The following is a 22,048-nucleotide window of genomic DNA, read 5'->3' as shown; positions in this document are numbered from 1 at the left end:
ATCAGGAGGCTGGAATCGGCAATGGAACGCACAGAGCCCATGGTCACCATGGGAGAAGACCCGCGGTGCACCATGGGAGAAAACCGCGGTGCATCATTGGGAAAGGACAAACGGTATTGATTTTAACGGGGCAGAATGCGGGGGTAGGTTGGAAAAAAAAAATTTGCATTTCGCCGCGGGACAACTCCCTTAACTGTTAGCAGGGCTTAATTTTAGAGTAGGGCTTATATTTCAAGCATCCTCAAAAAGCCTGAAAAATCATTTTGCATCCTCAAAAATTCACGAAAATCATGCTATGTCTTATTTTCAGGGAAACAGGGTATTATGTAACTAAATCCTCAGTATATATAAGTCGACTAGTATTACTTTGTTTAGTTACTCCATTCTATATGAAAATTCCTGGAGTCCGTTTCTACAGGTCGGACTTGTGATCTCATTTTAACCAGCTGAGAATTACTCGTCCTGCTGTTCGTCCCCAGAGTCACTTATATCAATCACCAAAATTCCTGTATGATAAACTGTGCCACACAGGCTCTTCACAGGAGGGGGCAGAAACTCCTATAACAGTTACTGCTGATGATTAGAGGCTCCTGACACACAATCATAATGAAGGAGATGACAGCTCATCCTTCCTGATTGTATATTTATGGTCTGTAGCTTATTTAGAAGAATATAGATCATTAAACAGGCAGAGATGGCACTGGATCTCGCTAGCCATGTGATGCTCTGCTAATGCATCATGGGATTGCTATCACAGCAAAGAGAGAGCCAAGAGAAATCTAAAAATCAAGGTAGTGTCTGATACAGTAAGTATCAGAGAGAAGAGTGCACTGCATGGAAGTGACTGCAATATACATTGGAAATGTCCAGAGTTTGAAGGGTGAAGGAATGGAAAAATGTAAGTGGCCCCATTAAAGGGAAAGTGTCATGCGCACACATACTGTTCTTTATGGGAGTATGTGTGCACTGAGTGAAAAAAAGAGTCATGCTCACAGACTGAGTGCTGACTTCCAGGGGTGACAGCAAAGGAATGGGGAGCTGGGTAAGTACACCTCCACACTCCAAGTTCCTTGTCCTATAAGCACTATAACTTAGCTTATGTAGATTATCAGATGTGACAGGTTTCCTTTACGTAAGTTTTGTTCTTGAGAACTTGTAGCCCATCGTTGGACTCATTCAACAGCTTTCTGTAGATGAGGCCTCCAGAACTGAACACGGTCTTACAGATGTGATCTCATCAGAGCTCTATACAGCAGGATCACAATCTCCCTCTTTCTACTGGTTATACCCCTAGCTATGTAGTCAAACATCCTACTTGCTTTCTTTGCTGCTTAATCGCCCTGTAACTCATTTTGACACAACCAGAACCCTGAAGTCCTGGAAGACACAGAAGACCTGATATGATACTCAATCTGAGGATTTCATTTGCGCAAGTGCATTTGGGAACAACGAACTGCAGTTTCCATTGTTTTGACCATTTATCACGTAAGGCTAAATTTTTCTCCATGTTCAAGACACCACCGGGAGCATCAACCCTAGTGCACACTTTGGTGTCACACATTTTACCCTCAGTGGCTTGTTGAGCTTTGCTGTTTGGTTTGGTTTGCATTTGGTCTGCTAAGGTATATTGCGTATCCTGATTTAAAGCTATCCACACACTTACAAATCCTGTCCTCCATGGCCAGTCCCTCTTGTATTATAATGACCAGATCAGGAGTCCTGAGACTATTCTATAGCCTACAAACTCTCAGGGAACATTCATAGGTGGCATTATATGACAACCTAACATGTTCAGAAAATCCTACTAGTCTTCTCTACAACATCACACTTCTAAAGTCACTCTACACCAAGAATGCATAAGGCCTGCAATTTTGGTCCACATTTTTGGAAGGGAGACATGGTAGCAGATGCTACCACCTGGGGTCTCATTATACAGTTGATCTTCATGGTTCAGTGTCACAACGAACTATATATAACTACTGTAGAAACAGAGTATTGTTTTCTAAATGATATCTCTCATCAGATACTGATGGGTATTCAGCAGCCGTCATCAGGTGTCACATGACTGCCACGTTCAGCAGAGTACTCATTGTACGCACAATTGTCACTTAGCCCTGAGATGATGAGCAGTCCTGCTGACAAGGTGAGCTGAAGGTCAAAACGATTCCACCTGGTGCATCATTAGCTTCCTGCTATACTCATAGGCGAGGAACAAAGCGCCATTGGCTGGAAATGCACGAATCAGTGTAGGCTTAAGCCCCGAATACAATGCCAATATCCCTGAAAAGTAAAAAAGACACATAAGTATTTGAAATTCCTCATAGGCTAAGTGAAATTTAAAGAGTCAAACATATTCGTAACTCATTTTCTACATCTATCTATCCACCTATCTCATATCTATCTATCTATCCATCTATCTATCTCTATCTCCTATCTATCCATCTATCTATCTATCTATCTATCTATCTATCTATCTATCTATCTATCTATCTATCTATCTATCTATCTATCTATCTATCTATCCACCTGTCTATCCATCTATCTATCTTATATCTATCTATCTTACATCTATCTCTATCTCATATCTATCTCTCTCTCTATCTATCTATCTATCTCATATCTATCTCTCTATCTCATATCTATCTATCTAATATCTATCTATCTATCTATCTATCTATCTCATATCTACCTATCTCATATCTATCTCTCTATCTCATATCTATCTATCTCATATCTACCTATCTCATATCTATCTCTCTATCTCTCTATCTATCTATCTATCTATCTATCTATCTATCTATCTATCTCATATCTATCTCTCTATCTCATATCTATCTATCTATCTATCTATCTCATATCTACCTATCTCATATCTATCTATCTATCTCTTATCTATCTCTCTATCTCATATCTATCTATCTATCTATCTATCTCATATCTATCTATCTATCTATCTATCTAGCTATCTATCTATCTATCTATCCATCTATCTATCTTAAATGGCCCCTTTATTAGTGACCCCATGTAGTAGCGTGTTCGACCTTCTTTGACTTTCAGAACCACAAAAACTCATTGTGGTGTCCATCCACAGATAACAGAGGAATTAGGCCCAATGTCAACAGGTGGATTTGATTTGCGGAATCTGCAAAGGTCACCCACGCAGAAGATCCACAGTTCAAAGAGCCCATAGGAAACCATTTGGCATCCACAATTGAATTTAAGCATGTGGATTTGATTTGCGGACCGTTTGGTGCGGAAAACAAATCGCAGCATGCTCTATTTCAGTGCGGATGGACTCAATAGAAGTCAATGGGTGCGGATGATCCGCAGTGCATCCACAAATATAATTGCGGATGCACTGTGGATTTGAAGGTTAAAATCAATTAGGGAGGTGGGGTCGTGGATTTTTTTCTGTGGAAATCCGATTGTAGAATTCGATCTGCCCGTGGACATGAGGCCTTATGGAGAAAAAAACATTCCCCACACCATCACTCCACCACCACCAGCCTGACAGGAAGGGTTCATCAATTCATTCTGCTTGTGCCAAATTCTGACCTCTCATCAGCATGGTGCAACAGAAAACTGGATTCAGTCGCAATTTTTCCTTGCAGCCTCAAACAATAGGCCATGACCTATCTTTTGATGAAAATCGCAGGGAGCTTCTATAGATTCCTATGGGAGCTGAAAAAAGGGAGGGGGAGGAAGTTTACCTGCTACGACGTTTGTTGAAGACAACAGCTGGCTGTATTTAGCTATTTAAGCTAAATAGAGCCATTCTGCCCGGCGCTGCTGCAGCGTCCTTTTTATGCGATGCGGCCATGTAAATGAAAGAGAAAGCGCTAATTTCTTTTGGAATTTTTGACACGACGCAACCTGCATAAAAAACGCATCGCTCATGAGAAAGAGGCCTGAAAGCAAAGTGAAGTCCTTCTCCCGGGGTGAAGGAGATGTGGCCTTAGCTTGTTGTCGAGTTACATATGATAAGCATGCCCCAGATCCATGACAAGTCAGATGCAATTATGTTCACTTCCACCCTTCTCTGATTGCCAGAACATTCACTGCTAAAGCCAGGAACATTTTTTATAGTAACTAATCATTTAAATTACATGCAGTGTAATCCGCCTTGAGTAACGAATACTGTATGTAATTATGGCTTCATTGCTCATCAACGTAACATTTTGGTTGGACAGTAATATCATTACTCATTCAACATTTGGATTGATTATCTATTTAATTAGTATTTTTTGGCTACAAATCTATATGGTTCTCTGTGAGTTTTCCCATGAAATCCTTCTAGCTTTGACCTGGTTGATCTCTATTCATAATGCAGCACAAGTGACTTAACCCTTTCCAATCCACTGTCTGACCTCTGAAGACATTATGATTTAGGCCTCCTTCACACGGGCGACAAAGTCGTGCGATTTTGTAGCGTTGCTATGATGCTACAAATCGCATGTATGTGAAGCCCATGGTTTCCTATGGGTTCCTTCACACATGAGATATTTTGTAGCATGCTACAAAACGACACACAAACCTCGCAGGTCCGGCGATATGCCCGCGACACGCTAGCCCATGTTTCTCTATGGAGCCTTCCTCTCTGTTGCATCGCATCGCACGAAAACGCCGTTTGCATGCGATGCGATGCAACTTTGACAGTAGCAGATGATACAAAGTCGCGTGATTTTGTAGCGTCACATGCGACTTTGTAGCACCACAAAATCGTGGTATTGCTGCGAGAAAATTGCAGCGGTATTATACGGTGCAGCGATGCGATATCGCTGCTATTTTTTCGCAGCGATGCGGTGTCGCTCGTGTGAAGGAGGCCTAAGGCTGTACAGCTCCGATGTTGGAAGACATCTGTCGGGGTTCTCTTACTGTATATTGCCAGCCTCTCTGCTGTCGCATCCTATCCAACGTGTCACCTCATGCAGTACTGGCTTTAGCCAGCAGATAGCGCCGTTGTATAACGGCAAAAAAAGAGTAAGCCCCCTAGGAAAACCAGGATACAAATTCAATTGGAAAGGGTTAAGTCCCTTTTATACCGCGAGATGAATGATGATTTTTAGGTCCACATGAAAGATCCAATCAGCCATAATGTAACAATTTATCTCTGACTGTTTGGTCGCTGCACATATTTATAGCCAGCCATTATTGTGCATAGTACTCGATCTAACAATTATGCACACAATCACTGTGCCGTTAGAAGACGCATTAGCACTCAGCACAAGTTCTGGATGGCCAACTTGTCCTCACTTGCACTTGGAGATTACACAGACATGTTCATCATTCATTTCTACCAGTTACACCTTTATAATTGTTAACTTGAATGAGTAACATATGGAAAACTTGAAGTTAAAAATATAAGGTGAAGAGCGCCATCTGCTGCTCAGAAGAGCCTATGAGTTGTGGAATGTGCTACTGGTTTAGAAAGGCCATTTTCATATATACCTTTTGTATGTACTAAAGGGGAATTCTGAGATCTCGTCTTGGCTTTCAGTTTTTGTCCTCTTTCCCCAACATAAAGGCCCCAACAGGACATGTATTTTGTTAGCCATTAAAAGGTATCATATCTACAAGATGACTTGGTTTTTCTTACTGACAACAATCACACTTTGCTCTACTGGCTGACACAGTACTAAACAATTTTTGTTCTACAGACAACTCATTGATGGGACCAGGCACTGTGTAATGCTTAAAGGGGTTGTACCAGAATCAACTTTTATCACCCATCCCAGGATAGGTAATAAAAGTCTGATAGGCAAGGGTCTCAGTGGTAAGACCCTCACCAATCCAAAGAATGGGGATCCTGTGTCCTTCTTCTCACTGCAGGCTTACTGTACCCCTTCTCCCAGAAAGTAGGTGATTGAATGGAGTATGTGTAATGACACTCCATTTCATTTCAATAGGACTGCCGGAGTTTGCTGAGTACAAGCTCTCGGCTACGTCAGTCAGCCCATTAAAATGAACGAAGCAGCAGCCGTGCATGTGCGACCGTAGGTCCATTCATTTTGATTTTACTGCAGGTGGGAGATATAACCGTGCAATGATGAGAAGAGGGGAGCATGGGACCCTGATCTTGGGATTGGTGAAATCACCACTAGTGATGAGCGAGCATACTCGCTAAGGGCAATTGCTCAAGCGAGCATTGCCCTAAGCGAGTACCTGCCCGCTCGAGAGAAAAGGTTAGGGTGCCTGCGCAGGGGAGCGGTGAGTTCCAGCAGTCAGCAGGGGGGAGCGGGGGGAGAGAGGGAGAGAGAGATCTCCCCTCCGTTCCTCCCCGCTCTCCCCCGCAGCTCCCTGCCCGCTGCCGGCACCCGAACCTTATCTCTCGAGCGGGCAGGTACTCGCTAAGGGCAATGCTCGCTCGAGCAATTGCCCTTAGCGAGTATGCTCGCTCATCACTAGTGGTGATCCCAAGATCAGGGTCCCATGCTCCCCTCTTCTCATCATTGCACGGTTATATCTCCCACCTGCAGTAAAATCAAAATGAATGGACCTACGGTCGCACATGCACGGCTGCTGCTTCGTTCATTTTAACGGGCTGACTGACGTAGCCGAGAGCTTGTACTCAGCAAACTCCGGCAGTCCTATTGAAATGAAATGGAGTGTCATTACACATACTCCATTCAATCACCTACTTTCTGGGAGAAGGGGTACAGTAAGCCTGCAGTGAGAAGAAGGACACAGGATCCCCATTCTTTGGATTGGTGAGGGTCTTACCACTGAGACCCTTGCCTATCAGACTTTTATTACCTATCCTGGGATGGGTGATAAAAGTTGCTCCTGGTACCACCTCTTATATTCCCCCGTAGTGGCGCTGCAGGGAAATTGAATACTGCCAGGTGTCCCCACAGATTACAGCTGATCACTGGGGATCCTAGAAAGAGGACACCGTGTGATCAGTTTGTTATCAATGAATCCCTGTAACAAGTAGGGATTGTCCAAGGCAGAGAACTTCTTTAAAATAACTAGGGTCTGGGGGGATAAAGTTTCTCCTTGAGGAGATTGCCCAACTGATGTAAGGAGTTTTATATAGGTCATGCAATGTTCCTTGGGAAAAAAGTGTGCCAATTGGGCATACGAAAAGTACTTTCACAGCACTGCCTATTGGAAGATGACTTCCCTATAAGTCATTGTTCAACCTTTCAATGGGCCTTGACAACATGACTAAGGATATAAGCCAAAACAGAAGAAAATGACACCCACCTAAAGACAGGCTGTTTTGGGGTGTTTGCCCCTCTTCAGTGCTGAGCAGACACTTCCAAACAATCTGTCTGTAGTTGGGTGTCTTCGCACTACATATTTGGGCAGGCAGTGTTCTCTTGACATCCACCAATTTTCATCCAATGCAGGTGATCTTTACACCACTCCAGCCGCTGCTTTGTATCACACACTTTCATCGTTGATTTGTTTCTGGCTGCTTGGCTAAGGACATCTAGTCCATAAGTGCACGAGAGGTTGTGTAGCTGCTGTTGATCCTAAATATTGTACACCTGATCTCACTTATTTTTTACCACAGCCAATATGGCGGAAATGCGTGAACCCAGTAACTAGGAGCGGTGTCCGAATACTGATAACGGTGTGATCTGTGTTATATAAACACCATACCTTCATTTTTCACAATGTTTGCACAAGTTCTCATGAAACCAGCTTGTTTTCCTGTGATCGAAAGAACCTGAATCCTGGATTTGACACAGTCCACAGGGTACACAGCAAGCCAAAGTGCAATCCCTCCAAAACCACCACTTATCATCAGGGCAATTGGACCTGGGAAGTAAAAGTCATATTACCATACAGTATCCAGAAGAACAGACTAATTACTAGCTACAAAGACAAAACTAGGCCAAACCAGCCAATTTTCATAGAATGGTAGAGTTGTGAGGGACCTCCAGGGTCATCGGGTCCAACCCCCTGCTCAATGCAGGATTCACTAAATCATTCCAGACAGATGTCTGTCCAGCCTTTGTTTCAACACTTCCATTGAAGGATAACTCACCTCCTCCCGTGGTAACCTGTTCCACTCACTGATCATCCTCACCGTCAGAAAGTTTTTTTTCTAATTTCTAATCTTTCAGTTTCATCCCATTGCTTCTAGTCTTTCCATGTTTTAATGAGAATAGGGCTGATCCCTCTGCACTGTGACAGCCCTTCAGACATCCTGGTAGCTCTTTTCTGAATTTGCTCCAGTTTGTCTGTGTCTTTTCTAAATTGAACTGGGCACAGTATTCCAGATGAGGTCTGACTAAGGGCTAATGCCCACGGCTGGATTTCAGCCATGTGAAACGCGGCGGAAATCCGCGGCGTTACACCACAGCTATTAGGTTCTATTGAACCTAATAGCTGAATGTTCACTCTGCGGAATTTCATCGTGGAATGCTGCAGCGTGAAATAACCTGCAGCATGTCCTATTTGCCACGGGAATACGCGCGGCCGGCTTCCATTGTAGTCAATGGAAGCCGGCCCTCACGCTATACTTCCGCTGAATTCCGCAGCATAGCGTAAATACGCTTCCCCACCCACGTCATTTGACACTGCCGGCGCGTCATGTGGGACTTGCACAGTGGATCCAGGAGATGAGTGTGGGGTCTTTGGAGGGGGGCGCCGTGTCAGACTGCACTGCGGTATTCCGCTTGTGGAGCCCGTCACGGCCATGGGCATGAGCCCTAAAGAAGAGTAGAGGGGGATAATTACCTCACGTGATCTAGACTCTATGCTTCTCTTAATACATCCCAGAATTGTATTTGCCTTTTTGGCTGCTGCATCACATTGTTGACTCATGTTCAGTTTATGATTAGAGATGAGCGAACGTACTCGTTTCGAGTAATTACTCGATCGAGCACCGCGATTTTCGAGTACTTCAGTACTCGGGTGAAAAGATTCGGGGGGCGCCGGGGGGAGGCGTGGCGTCGCGGGGGTAGCAGCGGGGAACAGGGGGGAGCCCTCTCTCTCTCCCTCTCCCCCCCACTCCCCGCTGCAACACCCCACTCACCCACGGTGCCCCCCAAATTTTTTCACCCGAGTACGGAAGTACTCGAAAATCGCGGTACTCGGGCGAAAAAGGGGTGTGGCCGAGTACGCTTGCTCATCTCTATTTATGATTTATTAGTATACCCAAGTATTTTTCACATGTGATGCTGAGTTCAATCCCTCCCATTCTGTATGTGCTTTTTTCATTTTTCTTGTAGGACCTTGCATTTCTCCTTGTTAAATACCATTCTGTTACTCACCACCCACTGTTCTAGTATGTCTAGATCTTTTTGAATCTTTTCTGTCTCTTTTCTAGTGTTAGCTATTCCTCCTAGCTTTGTGTTGTCAGCAAATTTGATCAGTCTCCCTTCTCCAGATCATTTATAATGTTGAACAACACTGGGCCTAGGACAGAGCCTTGTGCCAGGATTGACAGTGATGTGTAAGTCCCAACTCACCGGACAGCTATCTAAAGTGTACAGTGTGGCCAGCTTAACATGAAAGCCGAGCCCACCAACCAATATGCTGTCTATGGTGCTAGCCTCAGGGTTCTCCAACATCTATCACTGGAGGAAAGAAGAATCAGACATGTTTATGTGCCTATTGAAATAAATGTGCGTTCTTGAGCGATCCAAGCGCGCATGTTTATGGAGTCTTACAGGATTGCTGCTGGTTTATGGCCTGCTTAAATCATACATTGAAGGCAAAGTAGACAACTATATGAACTCTAAGGGGAAAATGTATTAAGATCAGCACTTCATATGCTGGTCTTAATATAATCGCCACTGAAGTAAGATACACCTAATGTACTGAAAGGTGAATGTCTCTGGATACATTAGGTATATCTTGGGCACCTAAAAAAGAAATGTACGCCAGCTGTGAGATGGAGTACATTTCAGGCCTAATTTGCGCCAGCTTATAGTGACAGAAAATAATTGGTTTTTAAAGATAGTGTATTTTTCTTTAAAGTAGTAAAACAAAATACTACATATCTTTGGTGTCCTTGTAATTGTACTGACCTACAGAATAAAGTATAAAATAGAAAAACACGAGGGACCTGCTTACACGTTTTGAGCCAACTTATACATAAGTTGGCTCGAAACACTTATGAGAGTGTAGTCTCTGTAAAAAAAAACTAGATGTGTCTGTAGACCAGGTTTTTATGACTGCTTTTATAGTTATTGTCATTTTACAGCTCCCAGTAAATGATGGTGACAAGTTTCTATCATTCTCTGACTTATAAACATATGTCACTTATAATCTTCATCATTTAGTATGGTTTTTTTAAATAGGTCCTGAAAAAATGTTGGCTATCCATGATTTTTTGATAAGCTGTCCAAAAAAAACCCTCAGGTTGGCAACCCTGCCAGGGCGACCACATCCACTTTTATAGATAGTAGCATGGAGCAGTATACATGACAGGAATTTGCGACTTTTTTACAATTCATTTCCCTTGATAAATCTTTCCCATTGTGCGCAAAAAGTTTTATATTTTTACAGAAACTGGGGTTTTCTGGGGACTAAAATATTGATGATCTATCCCTAAGATAGGTGATGAATGTCATATCAGTTAAGGTCCAACTCCCCCCCCCCCCCCCCCCCCCCCCCGCTGATTAGCTGTTTGAAGAAGCCGCATTCGGGTGGGCACTGCATTCTCTTCTTTGTATACAGTGTTGTATATTTTGTAAGGACAAAGCCTGGTATTGCAACACAATCCCATTCAGTATATTCATGAAGATTTCTCGGTTCTCATGAAGGACAAGTTGTAATTTTAGAGATTATATGGTTTGTAACATCTGCACTGATCAGCTCCACCAACAGCAGCTAACTTGCTTGTTGACTGCTTTTAGACAGAAACTTTACCGACAGAAACTTTTCCGTACACCAATGAGAAAACAGCAATATAAATGACATGATATGTCATAAAGATGCCAAAACAGTAATGAAAACCAAAAGCGGAGCTATCTAGGTAACATCTACCTATGACCAGTACTTACCAAGTTCATCCTTTGACTTTCCACCTGAAGCAAAAAAACTTCTGCTCAACTCATATCCACCAAAGAACAAGAAATATCCCGGCATTTCTCTACAGATCGTGCTCGTCAGACCTTGATAGAAGCCCAGGGGACCTTCATGTTTTACAATGCCCTTCACCACTGACCACACTGTACTGACACAAGGAGACACATTACATGCAAGATGAAAACAAAAATAGATATTCACTATATGGTAACGACAGCCAGGTAATTCATTAGCATATAGATGCAAGGACCCTTAACCCTTTGCAATCCAATTTTGGATTCAGGGTTTCCTAGGGGGTTTTCTCTTTCTGCCATTATACAATGGCGCCATCTGCTGGCTAGAGCTAGTATTGCGGTATGAGACATGCTGGAGAGGCCCCCGACAACAGAGCGGCCAGTAATATACAGTAAGAATACCCTGCCGGACGTCTTTCGACATAAGAGATGCACAGGCTTCAATGAGAATGTCCGAAGACGTCAGACAGTGGATTGGAAAGGGTTAAGGGTCATAGCAGTTATAGGAAAGCAGATATCACACTAAGACAGAACAGCCAGACAACACTACTGCCAAGATGCTTTTCCCATTCAATGCCCAGCTTTGAGGTTAGATTCAGAAACACAGAAGACTGACGGTAGAAAAAACCCATTGGTAGATCTAATCTGCCCTTAAATTTTTCCTTTTTACTTCTCTCTTAGGACAGATCTATGTTTGCCCCAGGCAACTTACATTCACTTACCGTTGATTTTCCAACCACATCTGATGGAAGTTTGTTGAAAGCATCCACTGCTCCTCTCGCAACGGACGTGGATCCACTGTGCCTCAAAATTAAATTAAGGGCTCATGTACACACGGGGGTCGGATTCTGCATTCGGGAGCCTGCAGCGGAATCTGACCCTGGCCACCCTGCGTACCTGTCCGGGTCAATTGCAGACAGGCCAAGGATCAGACAGCTTCCATTAACTTCAACGGAAGACGGCCATGCGGGAACTGCACTAGAATCCGGAATGTAAATCTGCATGTCAAACTTCAAGTGCAGACGCCCATGGTTCCCTGTGGGCCCATGTGCAATTTAAATCCGCCCATGGGCATTGAGGCTAACTCAGGGCTAGATCTGAGGGTTGCACCTGAGGATTCCTGGTTTTCACCCTTCAGCCCCACCAACTGGGATCTGGTCTTCACAGCCAGGAACCGCAGACTGCTACCCGAGAAATAGTCCTGGTTAAGAAAGAGCTGACACAACTTGGTCAGGAATACTGGAACGCAATACTGGAGGGTGTAGGTAGTCGTGGTTAAAGAACAGAGGAGCTATGCAGGGAAATCTCAATGTTGGATGAGGTCCGATACTGGATTGGAAAGCGTTAAACCTTCTCCAATGTCACTTATGAACATATTAAATAGGTTAGGACTAGAGATGAGCGAACCTACTCGGCCACGCCCCTTTTTCGCCCGAGCACAGCGATTTTCGAGTACTTCCGTAGTCGGGCGAAAAGATTCGGGGGGCGCCGTGGGTGAGTGGGGGGTTGCAGCGGGGAGTGGGGGGGAGAGGCCTCCCCCCTGTTCCCCTGTTCCCCGCTGCCTCCCCCGGTGCCCCCCGAATCTTTTCATCCGAGTACTGAAGTACTCGAAAATCGCGGTGCTCGATCGAGTAATTACTCGAAACGAGTATATTCGCTCATCTCTAGTTAGGACGGAGAACAGACCCTTGTAGTCACAACTTGTAATCAGTCTCTGTTCAGTATGCATACTATTAACAACACTCTAAAATCTATCCTTTACCGCCCTGAATGGGCATTTTTCAGCGATCATGGCCAGCGTTTTCTCCTCCATTCACACGACCGCGAGCATCGTTTTTAGTGAAAAAATATGCCGCACCCCGGAAAACCCTCGCTCTGCCAAAATCCTCGGGATGCCTTCCAGTGCCTATATAGAGGCATCTGAAAGCTTTTCGCAGCGTTGGATGCTTCAAAATGGCCTCCCCCTCCCTTCTCTTTTCCTGCTCCCATAGAAGTCTATGGAACCCGCTGGCCTATGTTGGCCAAAAGATAGCTCCAGAACTATTGTTTGGCTGAGCGTATATACGCCGACTGCTTATATGTTCTATTTTTCGTGTATTTACGCGCCGTTTACTCGACCCCTGTGTGAACGACTGCATTGGAAACTAATGCTTCACATGGGGAGCGTATATGCGCCTGGGCGTGAAAACGCAGCGTATATGTGCATGTGGGAATAAAGCCTGAGGGTGAGGTCACGCATTGCTGTCAAATCATGTTTTTTTGCTTGCACAAAATTACATCATTTTAACACAGGTTTTTGAAAACTGTTGCAAAAAAAATGCACTTTGACTATGATGAGTGAATCTGCCCTTAAAAATATTTGTAAAAACAAGATTGCAGGAAAAGGGTAATGAAATCTGTGTACAGCTCTGAACTGCGGCGGGTCATCTACAATCCAATGATTTATGGAATCCGAGTAACAGCATTGGGGCGAAGCGCGATGCTAAATATGGACAAAATCTGGACAAGTAGGGATATTGGCATCACATCTAAACACAGGATAGTGAGTGCAAACCACCTGTTTCCCCATAGCCATGAATGGATGTGTAAGAAGGACTGCGAAAAAAAGCTGATATGAGGAGGATTGATGCGCCTGAGCTGTGGTGCTGGCGAAAGCTGCTGCGTATGCCCTGGACGGCGAGAGTAACAAGCCGAGAAGTCCTGAATCGTATAAGACCTGATATATCACTGGAGGGCAAGATGGACGGACTCAGGGTCACGTATTTTGGCCATGTAATGCGAGCAGAGTCGCTAGAAAAATCTATACTGCTTGGACAGATCAGTGGCAAAAGTAGACCGGACCGCCAAAGAACACGATGGGCGATACTGTCAGAGCGGATACTGGCATGGATATCACACAACTGCAAGAGGCAGTGCAAAGCCGAAAAACATGGAGGGAGCCCTTAGGGTCGTGAATGTCTAGACGGCTAACAACAATAGTAACAGCAGTATACCTACATTATTAGTGTGGTCACTTCAAACTTACTTTTGTCCATGTACTATCTTGCCGGACACCTGCAGCTCATGCATGGCCTGGAGTCGACATTTCACCAACTCTGTTGGGCACAGAACCAGTGCAGCAAAAATGCTAGCAAATGACCCAGCTGCTGCGTTCTGGACATCACTGAAATAATCATATTGAGAACAGCAATTAGTCAAGGGTTACATGAATGTGTCGTGCTATACAGCAGGGGCATAACTCATGGCTCCCCTATTTCACCCTCAAACACCCCCCAGCTAATATGCATGCCTATTGGCCATGGTTTGTCGAGAAACATACCCATATTATATACAATCAGACTGCATATCTATAAGAGAATCTGTATCAGTGCTGCCTTCATGCCGCTATGTGATATGTGGCTAAAGTGTAGCACGGAGAGACTGGATGAAGGGACCGGATGGGGAGGTTGGGGGGATAAGTCTAGCAATGTGATTGACAAGGCCTCCCTAGCTTCAGGCTGGAACGCAACTGTGACCCCTTCAACCCCTTTTACTACTCCAATGAACAGCAGAAGGAAAATGATAAATAAGGTGCTTATCAGTCTCACAATCAAGGTGGCAGACGATTTTCTGCCACCGCTATCTCAAAGACATTCCCAAATATCTCTTTCTTCAATCATAAGTTAACAGTAATGCTCATGCATGTCCCCATCATCTCCCACCTAGATATCTGAAACATCCTCCTACATGGCTTTACTTCTAACACTCTTGCGCACCTCCAATCCACCCTCAACTTCACTGCTTGGCTTACCCACCTCCCCATTCCTCTACATACACTCCTTTTTGCCAGGTCATTCCCTGGCTACTTAAGCAATACTAACAATGACATACAGTAAGGTACAAGGCTGTCCACAATCTGTTGCCTCCATACATCTTTGACCTAATATCCAGATATATCCTTACACATGATCTCCTGTCCTCATAAAACCTTCTTCATCACTCTCCTCTTTTCTGATTCTCACATCATCGTCTTAAAAATATCTCTTGTGCCTCACCCACGCTCTGGAAGACACCATACAAAGGACCAGACGCTCCCTCAGCTCCGAAACCTTCAAGAGCAACAAGAAATCCCACCTCTTCAGAAAATTCTGGGATGGTGAAGCTCTGGATGGGATTACACTGTGATGGGGAGGCATAATGAATCTCTGGATGTGATTATACTGCGACTGGGAGGGATGATGAAGCTGTGGATGGGATTACACTCCGACGGGGAGGGATGGTAAAGCTCTGGTTGAAACTGCACTGCAATGGGGAGGGCTGTGAATCTCTGGATGTGATTACACTGCAACGGGGAGGAGTACTTAGCTGTTTGTAAAAAAAAATATTTGGTTGGGGTTTTTTGTTTATCCCAAGGCTAAAAAGGTTGGGAAATATTGCTCTAGAAACAGGATGGTGCAGTACTAGTTGCCCTCTTAAGACAAGTGAAGCATGTCTGTCTCCCCCTCACTGATTTGCAAATGCTTCAACTCAAGGTTCCAACAGGGTAGAAGTAAGAGGGATATGGTTATTATGATGTGGACTCTATATTCTCATGGGCCCCATAGCAGCTGCATAAGTATATATTACCTTACAATTGGTATGTATGTCCTCACATTACATCTATGCACCTCTGTAAAATGATTTGCTGAGTTCTTCAGCTCACCTTAGTGTTGCATTGTCCTCTAAGCCAACAATCCTCCTCACAACTCTCTGGCAGAAGCCATAGCTCATAAAAAGCACAGAGTTTTCGGCTATATTGGCAAGAAGAGCTGGACTGGTTCCTTTGTAGAAGCCTCTGAACCCCACTTGCTTGTACGTCTTCGTCCCACAGTCTATAAGGCCTCTGTACAGATTAGGGAACGTCTGCATTTTCACCTTGGCGGTGTCAAACGGCTGTCCGGTCAGAACACACGCTGTTCCACCTGAAATAATTATGCAATGCATGTTTAATAAAATAATATCATGAAATCATCTTTTTGGTGACCATATATGGACACAAGGAAGTACAAAGCTATCAGTCATCCGCCATGGACTCAAGACTAGAGGCTGTCATAAAATAGCTTGAGACTGCTGATTGATGGAGTAGCAGGGCAAACGTATATGAATTGAGATCCATAAATATATATCCATACATAGAACCGTCTAACTGCAGAAGACAATGATTCACAAAATATATTAAAAGTGTTTTCCTTAAAAAAAAAATTCTATGGGCAGAGAATGCGTTAAAGTAAAAAATAAAGCATCGTCCATCACTGGTCAGTTGTCTCCCCTCATTGCAGTGCTTGAGCCCCGATCCCAGAAGTGGTGCAGCAGTCGTGGGCTGTTCACTGCATATGTGACGCACAACACTTCTCCTAAGTCCTTTATCCACAAATAACATTACATTTCAGCAGAAGATGTAACATAAAGGTCAAAATGTATTTTTTCACCACTTTTAAGAGAAATACATAATTTTGATTATGAAAAGTAAAAGGCTAGGGCTACACTGCATCTTTTCGCTGCAAAAGGGGTTGTATAATCAGAAATCACTGTGTAGTCCTGCCAACTTGCACTCACATTGAAGGGAATGGGGGTCACAGTGGGTTTTCTGCAACCAGCAACCCCATTTCCTTGAATATCAGAGAAAGTTCTCAGAGCTACACAGCAACTTTTGGTTGTGCAACTCGTCTCATATAGCACTAGCCTATGGCTGACTTCACATAAATGTATTTGTATGCAATACGAAGAGCATAGAACTAGAGATGAGCGAGCGTACCCGCTAAGGCAAACTACTCGAGCGAGTATTGTCTTTTGCGAGTACCTGCCCGCTCATCTCAAAAGATTCGGGTGCCGGCGTGGGAGACAGGTGAGTTGCGGGAGTGAGCAGGGGGGAGAGAGAGAGATCTGCTCCCCATTCCTCCCTGCTCTCCGAATCTTTTGAGACGAGCGAGCATGTACTCGCAAAAGGCAATACTCGCTCGAGTAATTTGCCTTAGCGAGTACGCTCGCTCATCTCTAAAAAGAACCAATATATTTCAATAAAATCACAGAGGTGAGAGAAAAAATGTACAAAGACATAACTCATAGAAAAGGAAGCCAAATATGTATTCCCTGATACGTTGCAGGACAGGCCCAATCACCATGTTCCCTGATAGTATGCAGAGAGCCAGATTGCAATAAAGGTCAGAAGCAGTGTTGTGTCTCCTTAAGGAGAGCACCCAAAAAGTGTATGGGGCCCCCTAGGGGGTGAGTGGATCAGGGGATGGTATAGTCTCCCCAAGGAGAGCACCCAGAAGGGGTGTGGGGACACCTAAAAGCTAAGTAAGGAGACCTATAAGGCAATTTTCCTCTGGGAAATTTATGCAAATAAGAAAGATGAAAAAAAGCGCTGTAGAGGAATTTTTCCATCTTTCTTATTTATTTGCATAAATTGCAGCCACACACCTCAAACCAAACTGGGGGAGGGGTGACAACAGACAAAATAGTGTACACATGTGAACTGATACCAAGGATGTCAGCCATAGATAAGTGCGCCACACTCTTCAGGATTACAACCCATACTGACAAAGCCGTGGATTGCCCTGTATTACCACAGTGCGCCACCCCAGACTGCCTCAGCATCTATAGCAGACTGCATGCAAAAAATACTGATAAGTGCGGGTGCTAGTTAGTATTTTGGCCAAGACACATAAGCTGATGGGCCGCAGCAAGGCCACCCTGCGTATGTCAGAACCTGCGCTATCTCACTATTATCTAGATTAAAATCACAGAGGTGAAAGAAAAAATGTACAAAGACATAACTCACAGAAAAGGAAGGCATTCATTCTGCACAAATATGCTTACGCTCGTGTAAAGCTGACTAACTCTTATAGCATTGAAGTGGATATGCTGTTTATATCTGTAATTGATGCAGACTCACCCGCAGCACCAGCTGTGAGATCTATAGCAGCTTGGATGGCAGGATCCGGCGCCATCTTGTGGTTGGTCTAGTTGTATCTAAAAGGAAAATAAAATGCCAAGAAGAGCAGCATGATGACACCAGCAAGTACAGTAATGGTAAGCAGGTAAACTATGGGCGATAAGAACAGATGGAGTTATACATGAAAATTACTAAAATGACCTGGATCGGGGAAATTGGAGTAAAAGTATGATCGCACATCGCGGAGTAGATCTGTACCAAAATGTACCTAAAGATCCGCCGTTTGGTTAATGTGCTGTGTTAACTTTATTATTTGATGTTTGTGGTGATACTGTATGGGTGTCTATTTTTTTAATACTTTTACAAGAGAAAATTACTTCTATGGGAAAAAATGGTTTTAGTTATTTTTTTACTATGGATTTTTTTTTTTTCCAAATTTTATTAACATTTCTCAGCTATCTCTTTAGTGTTAGGAGTTCTCTTTGATCCCGGGCGTTCCTGTGCATCAGCTCCCCTGGAGCATCTTATACAATCTGTCACCCAAATCTTTTAATCTTAATAAATTTTAATATACATTTTTTAGAGATTTTTTTTACATTTAGTAACATTCGTACTGGATGACTTCATGTACGGAGTTGTTATTTGGACTCTGTATATTGGTAGTATGAGAGCACTATATAGCTCTATTGGCATTCCATCAAGCTAAATCGTAAATTTTACATCCAATATCCGTAGGTCACACTACACTGGCCTGTATACTGTTCTGGCACGGCGGCTGTGACACGGAAGTAGCTCCAAGTTAACGTAGCAACATCAGCCTGTCCCATGTGACTGCGGCATCAGCACATGCTCCCATTCGTCACTGGGCACCAAAGTGTAAATGTCTTTCTGTTATGTTGGATCTGATTGGTTGGCAGGGAGTTGGTTTCCCCAGTCGGCCAATCAGCCTTTATTGTAGTATATAAATTCTGGCCCCTCCTATCAGATGGCACCAGTTATTCCTGTGTATGGTGAAGTTCTGGCCTGGTCCATGTTCTCCTGGTGCCATGTCTGTCAGATAAGTCCCTGGTGTTCTTACTTATTACTTGGTGTAACATCTGCTTCCCAGTTCTGTTGTGACTTTTGTTAATTACATCTGTCTATTGACACTCCATTTTTCAATTTGTAATAGGGTCAGACTTGGTATCCCCCAGGTTAGGCCTCATGCACACGGGCGGATTTTTTCTGAGGAATCCAGGCTGGCGTCCGCATCTGGGTTTCGCAGCAATAACCCTCCAAAGCATGCTATGGAAAAATGATTCTTCATGCACACGAGCAGAAAGCAACTTCGGTTTCCACTCGTGGATGAAAAATCACAGCATGCTTCATTTTCCTGCGGTTCCCACACGGACGGATTCCTTCCGCGGGAAAAGCGAAAGTTTAAAAAAAACTGTACTGCGCATGTCCGATGGCGAACCATGCGGACCGTCGACAGCACAGAGAAGCTGGAAGAAGACAGGTTCACGCGGACGCTGGCGAAGAAGACGACATGGATGCAGGGTCACCCGCCGCGGTCAAGGCTGGATACCGTGCGGGATTCCAGAGCCAGAATCCGGACCTGCCATGTGCATGAGGCCTTAAGGGCATGGGTTTACCCTTGTCAGGGCGATCGTCTGGCTGTAATAGTATAATAGGGTGTGATTTCCTACTAATAGTTTTGTTTTCCGAGTTTTCTAATAATATGTACATCTGTTATTTCGGACTATTATATCTGATCGGACAATGTGTTTTTGGTGTCCAGCTCAGATGTTACACCGCGGCAATAATAAATATACAGTGGATTATACATTCCACAGTGCGTTCATTATTCAATGCGGATTTGTATTCTCAGTATGTGAATGGGACATAAAATATCCCAGTCCAAAAAAGTCAACCGATTCTGGAAAGAAAAAAAAAAAAGAAAGAAAGAAAGAGAGAAAGAAAGAAAGAAAGAAGGAAAGAAAGAAAGAAAGAATTAAAGAAAGAAAGAAAGAAAGAAAGAAAGAAAAGGGAAACGTCAAGCTCACTTGAATGTTTGATAAAACACTGCAGGCATATCCCCACGTATAGCAGCGTATCTCACACACGCTGCCATGCACAGTCTTTCTGGTTACATTTTTTGCTTTTAGTTTCCCACTCTGTCCCTTAGCGGCGTTGCGTATAAACGCTGCACATATACAAGGTAATTATGTATGTACAGCGTTTATTAGGCACCCATAGAGAACAGGAGGGCTCTATCACACGTAGTATGCAGTAAAATAGAACATGCTGCGTTCTTTTTTACAAGCGTATTATACGCAATGCATATACACAGGTGTGAGTGGATCAATGGAAATCTATGTGTGTGCATTGACTCCATTCATTGCATATTATGCACATGTACATTGCGGGTGTAATACACCCGTGTGACCCTGGCCTTAATAGAGAGAGAAATAAAGAGGGAGATAGAGAGAGAGAAAAAGAAAGAGAGAGAAAGAATAAGAAAAAAAGGAGGAAGAGAAACGAGAGAAATAAAGAGAGAGAAAAGAGACCGAAGAAAAGAGAGGAAGAGAGAGAAATTTTGGAAGAGCGAGCTATTGTGCGAGTTCCCTGTCAGCACACGAGGTGTTACAATGTAACAAGGTGCTCCTGTAGTAAGTAGCTTCCCTTGGAGCTGCCCACACAGCTGCCAGGGTGAGGGCAGCATATGGGCTGCAGGCTGGGCACATGCGAGCAAGGAGGAGGGCCCGACAAAGAGGAAGAGGCCCTGCCAGGCTTTCATCAGCCTCTGTACGAGCACGGGCACACACTGGCACACGCGGAGGGCATCAGCCGGAGTATTCCGGGCAGCGGCGGGGAGAGGGCAACCCGAGCCCGGAGGAAGAGATCAGCCGTATCACACGCCGCAGATCAGTACAGCAGCAGGGGGGTATAAGGAACATAAGGATGGTTGGAGGGCACCTACCTGCGAGCTGCACCCGGTAACCCGCTGCCAGGAACACGAGCTGTCTGCTGCTGTCACCCGTCCCCGCCCACAGGCCGGATCATCAGTCACCCTATAGCAGGCAGCCCGATTCTCTGGGTATATGGGGGCTTACATGTGACAGGCAGGTGTCATCACGGGAAGGCTGCAGGCTCTCTGGAGGGGCAGCATTACTGTAATACAATGTAGAGGGGCTGATCACTCACTACAGGCACTGGGCAGGAGGCAGGATCTGTGATGTCACCTTGATGTAATGTATAAGGGCTGATCACTCACTACATGCACTGGGCAGGAGGCAGGATCTGTGATGTCACCTTGATGTAATGTATAAGGGCTGGCCTCTCACTACATGACAGGGCTGTCATGTCACCTTGGTAAACTGTATAAGGGCTGATCTCAAACTACATGCAGGGGGCAGAATCTGTGATGTCACTTTGATGTAATGTATAAGGGCTGATCACTCACTACAGGCACTGGGCAGGGGGCAGAATCTGTGATGTCACCTTGATGTAATGTATAAGGGCTGATCACTCACTACAGGCACTGGGCAGGAGGCAGGATCTGTGATGTCACCTTGATGTAATGTATAAGGGCTGGCCTCTCACTACATGACAGGGCTGTCATGTCACCTTGGTAAACTGTATAAGGGCTGATCTCAAACTACATGCAGGGGGCAGAATCTGTGATGTCACTTTGATGTAATGTATAAGGGCTGATCACTCACTACAGGCACTGGGCAGGGGGAAGGATCTGTGATGTCACCTTAATGTAATGTATAAGGGCTGGCCTCTCACTACAGGACAGGACTGTCATGTCAGCCTTCCTACAGGGTATAAGGGCTGATCTCAAGCTACCGATACATGCACTGGGCAGGATCTGTGATGTCACCTTGATGTAATGTGTAAGGGCTGGCCTCTCACTACAGGACAGGGCTGTCATGTCACCTTGGTACAGGGTATAAGGGCTGATCTCAAGCTACATGCAGGGGGCAGAATCTGTGATGTCACTTTGATGTAATGTATAAGGGCTGGCCTCTCACTACAGGACAGGACTGTCATGTCAGCCTTCCTACAGGGTATAAGAGCTGATCTCAAGCTACATGCACTGGGCAGGATCCATGATGTCACCTTGTTGTAATGTATAAGGGCT

General features: G+C 44.5%; 1 protein-coding gene across 1 annotated transcript; it reads right to left on the bottom strand.

The window, feature by feature from the left end:
- Window positions 1-414: 414 nt before the first annotated feature.
- On the bottom strand, window positions 415-21,092 carry LOC136581779 (mitochondrial ornithine transporter 1-like). Its single transcript, XM_066582404.1, has 7 exons — window positions 20,882-21,092; window positions 17,920-17,996; window positions 15,685-15,943; window positions 14,029-14,166; window positions 10,965-11,137; window positions 7,609-7,767; window positions 415-2,280 (listed from the first exon to the last, which is right to left on the bottom strand). The coding sequence occupies exons 2-7, from the start codon at window positions 17,972-17,974 to the stop codon at window positions 2,156-2,158; spliced, it is 909 nt and encodes a 302-aa protein (XP_066438501.1). The 5' UTR covers window positions 17,975-17,996; window positions 20,882-21,092; the 3' UTR covers window positions 415-2,155.
- Window positions 21,093-22,048: the final 956 nt, after the last annotated feature.

This window comes from Eleutherodactylus coqui, chromosome 1 (assembly GCF_035609145.1).
Source record: "Eleutherodactylus coqui strain aEleCoq1 chromosome 1, aEleCoq1.hap1, whole genome shotgun sequence".
NCBI lineage: Eukaryota > Metazoa > Chordata > Amphibia > Anura > Eleutherodactylidae > Eleutherodactylus > Eleutherodactylus coqui.
The sequence above is the reverse complement of the archived record's forward strand: the minus strand, read 5'-3'. Positions and strand labels throughout refer to the sequence as shown.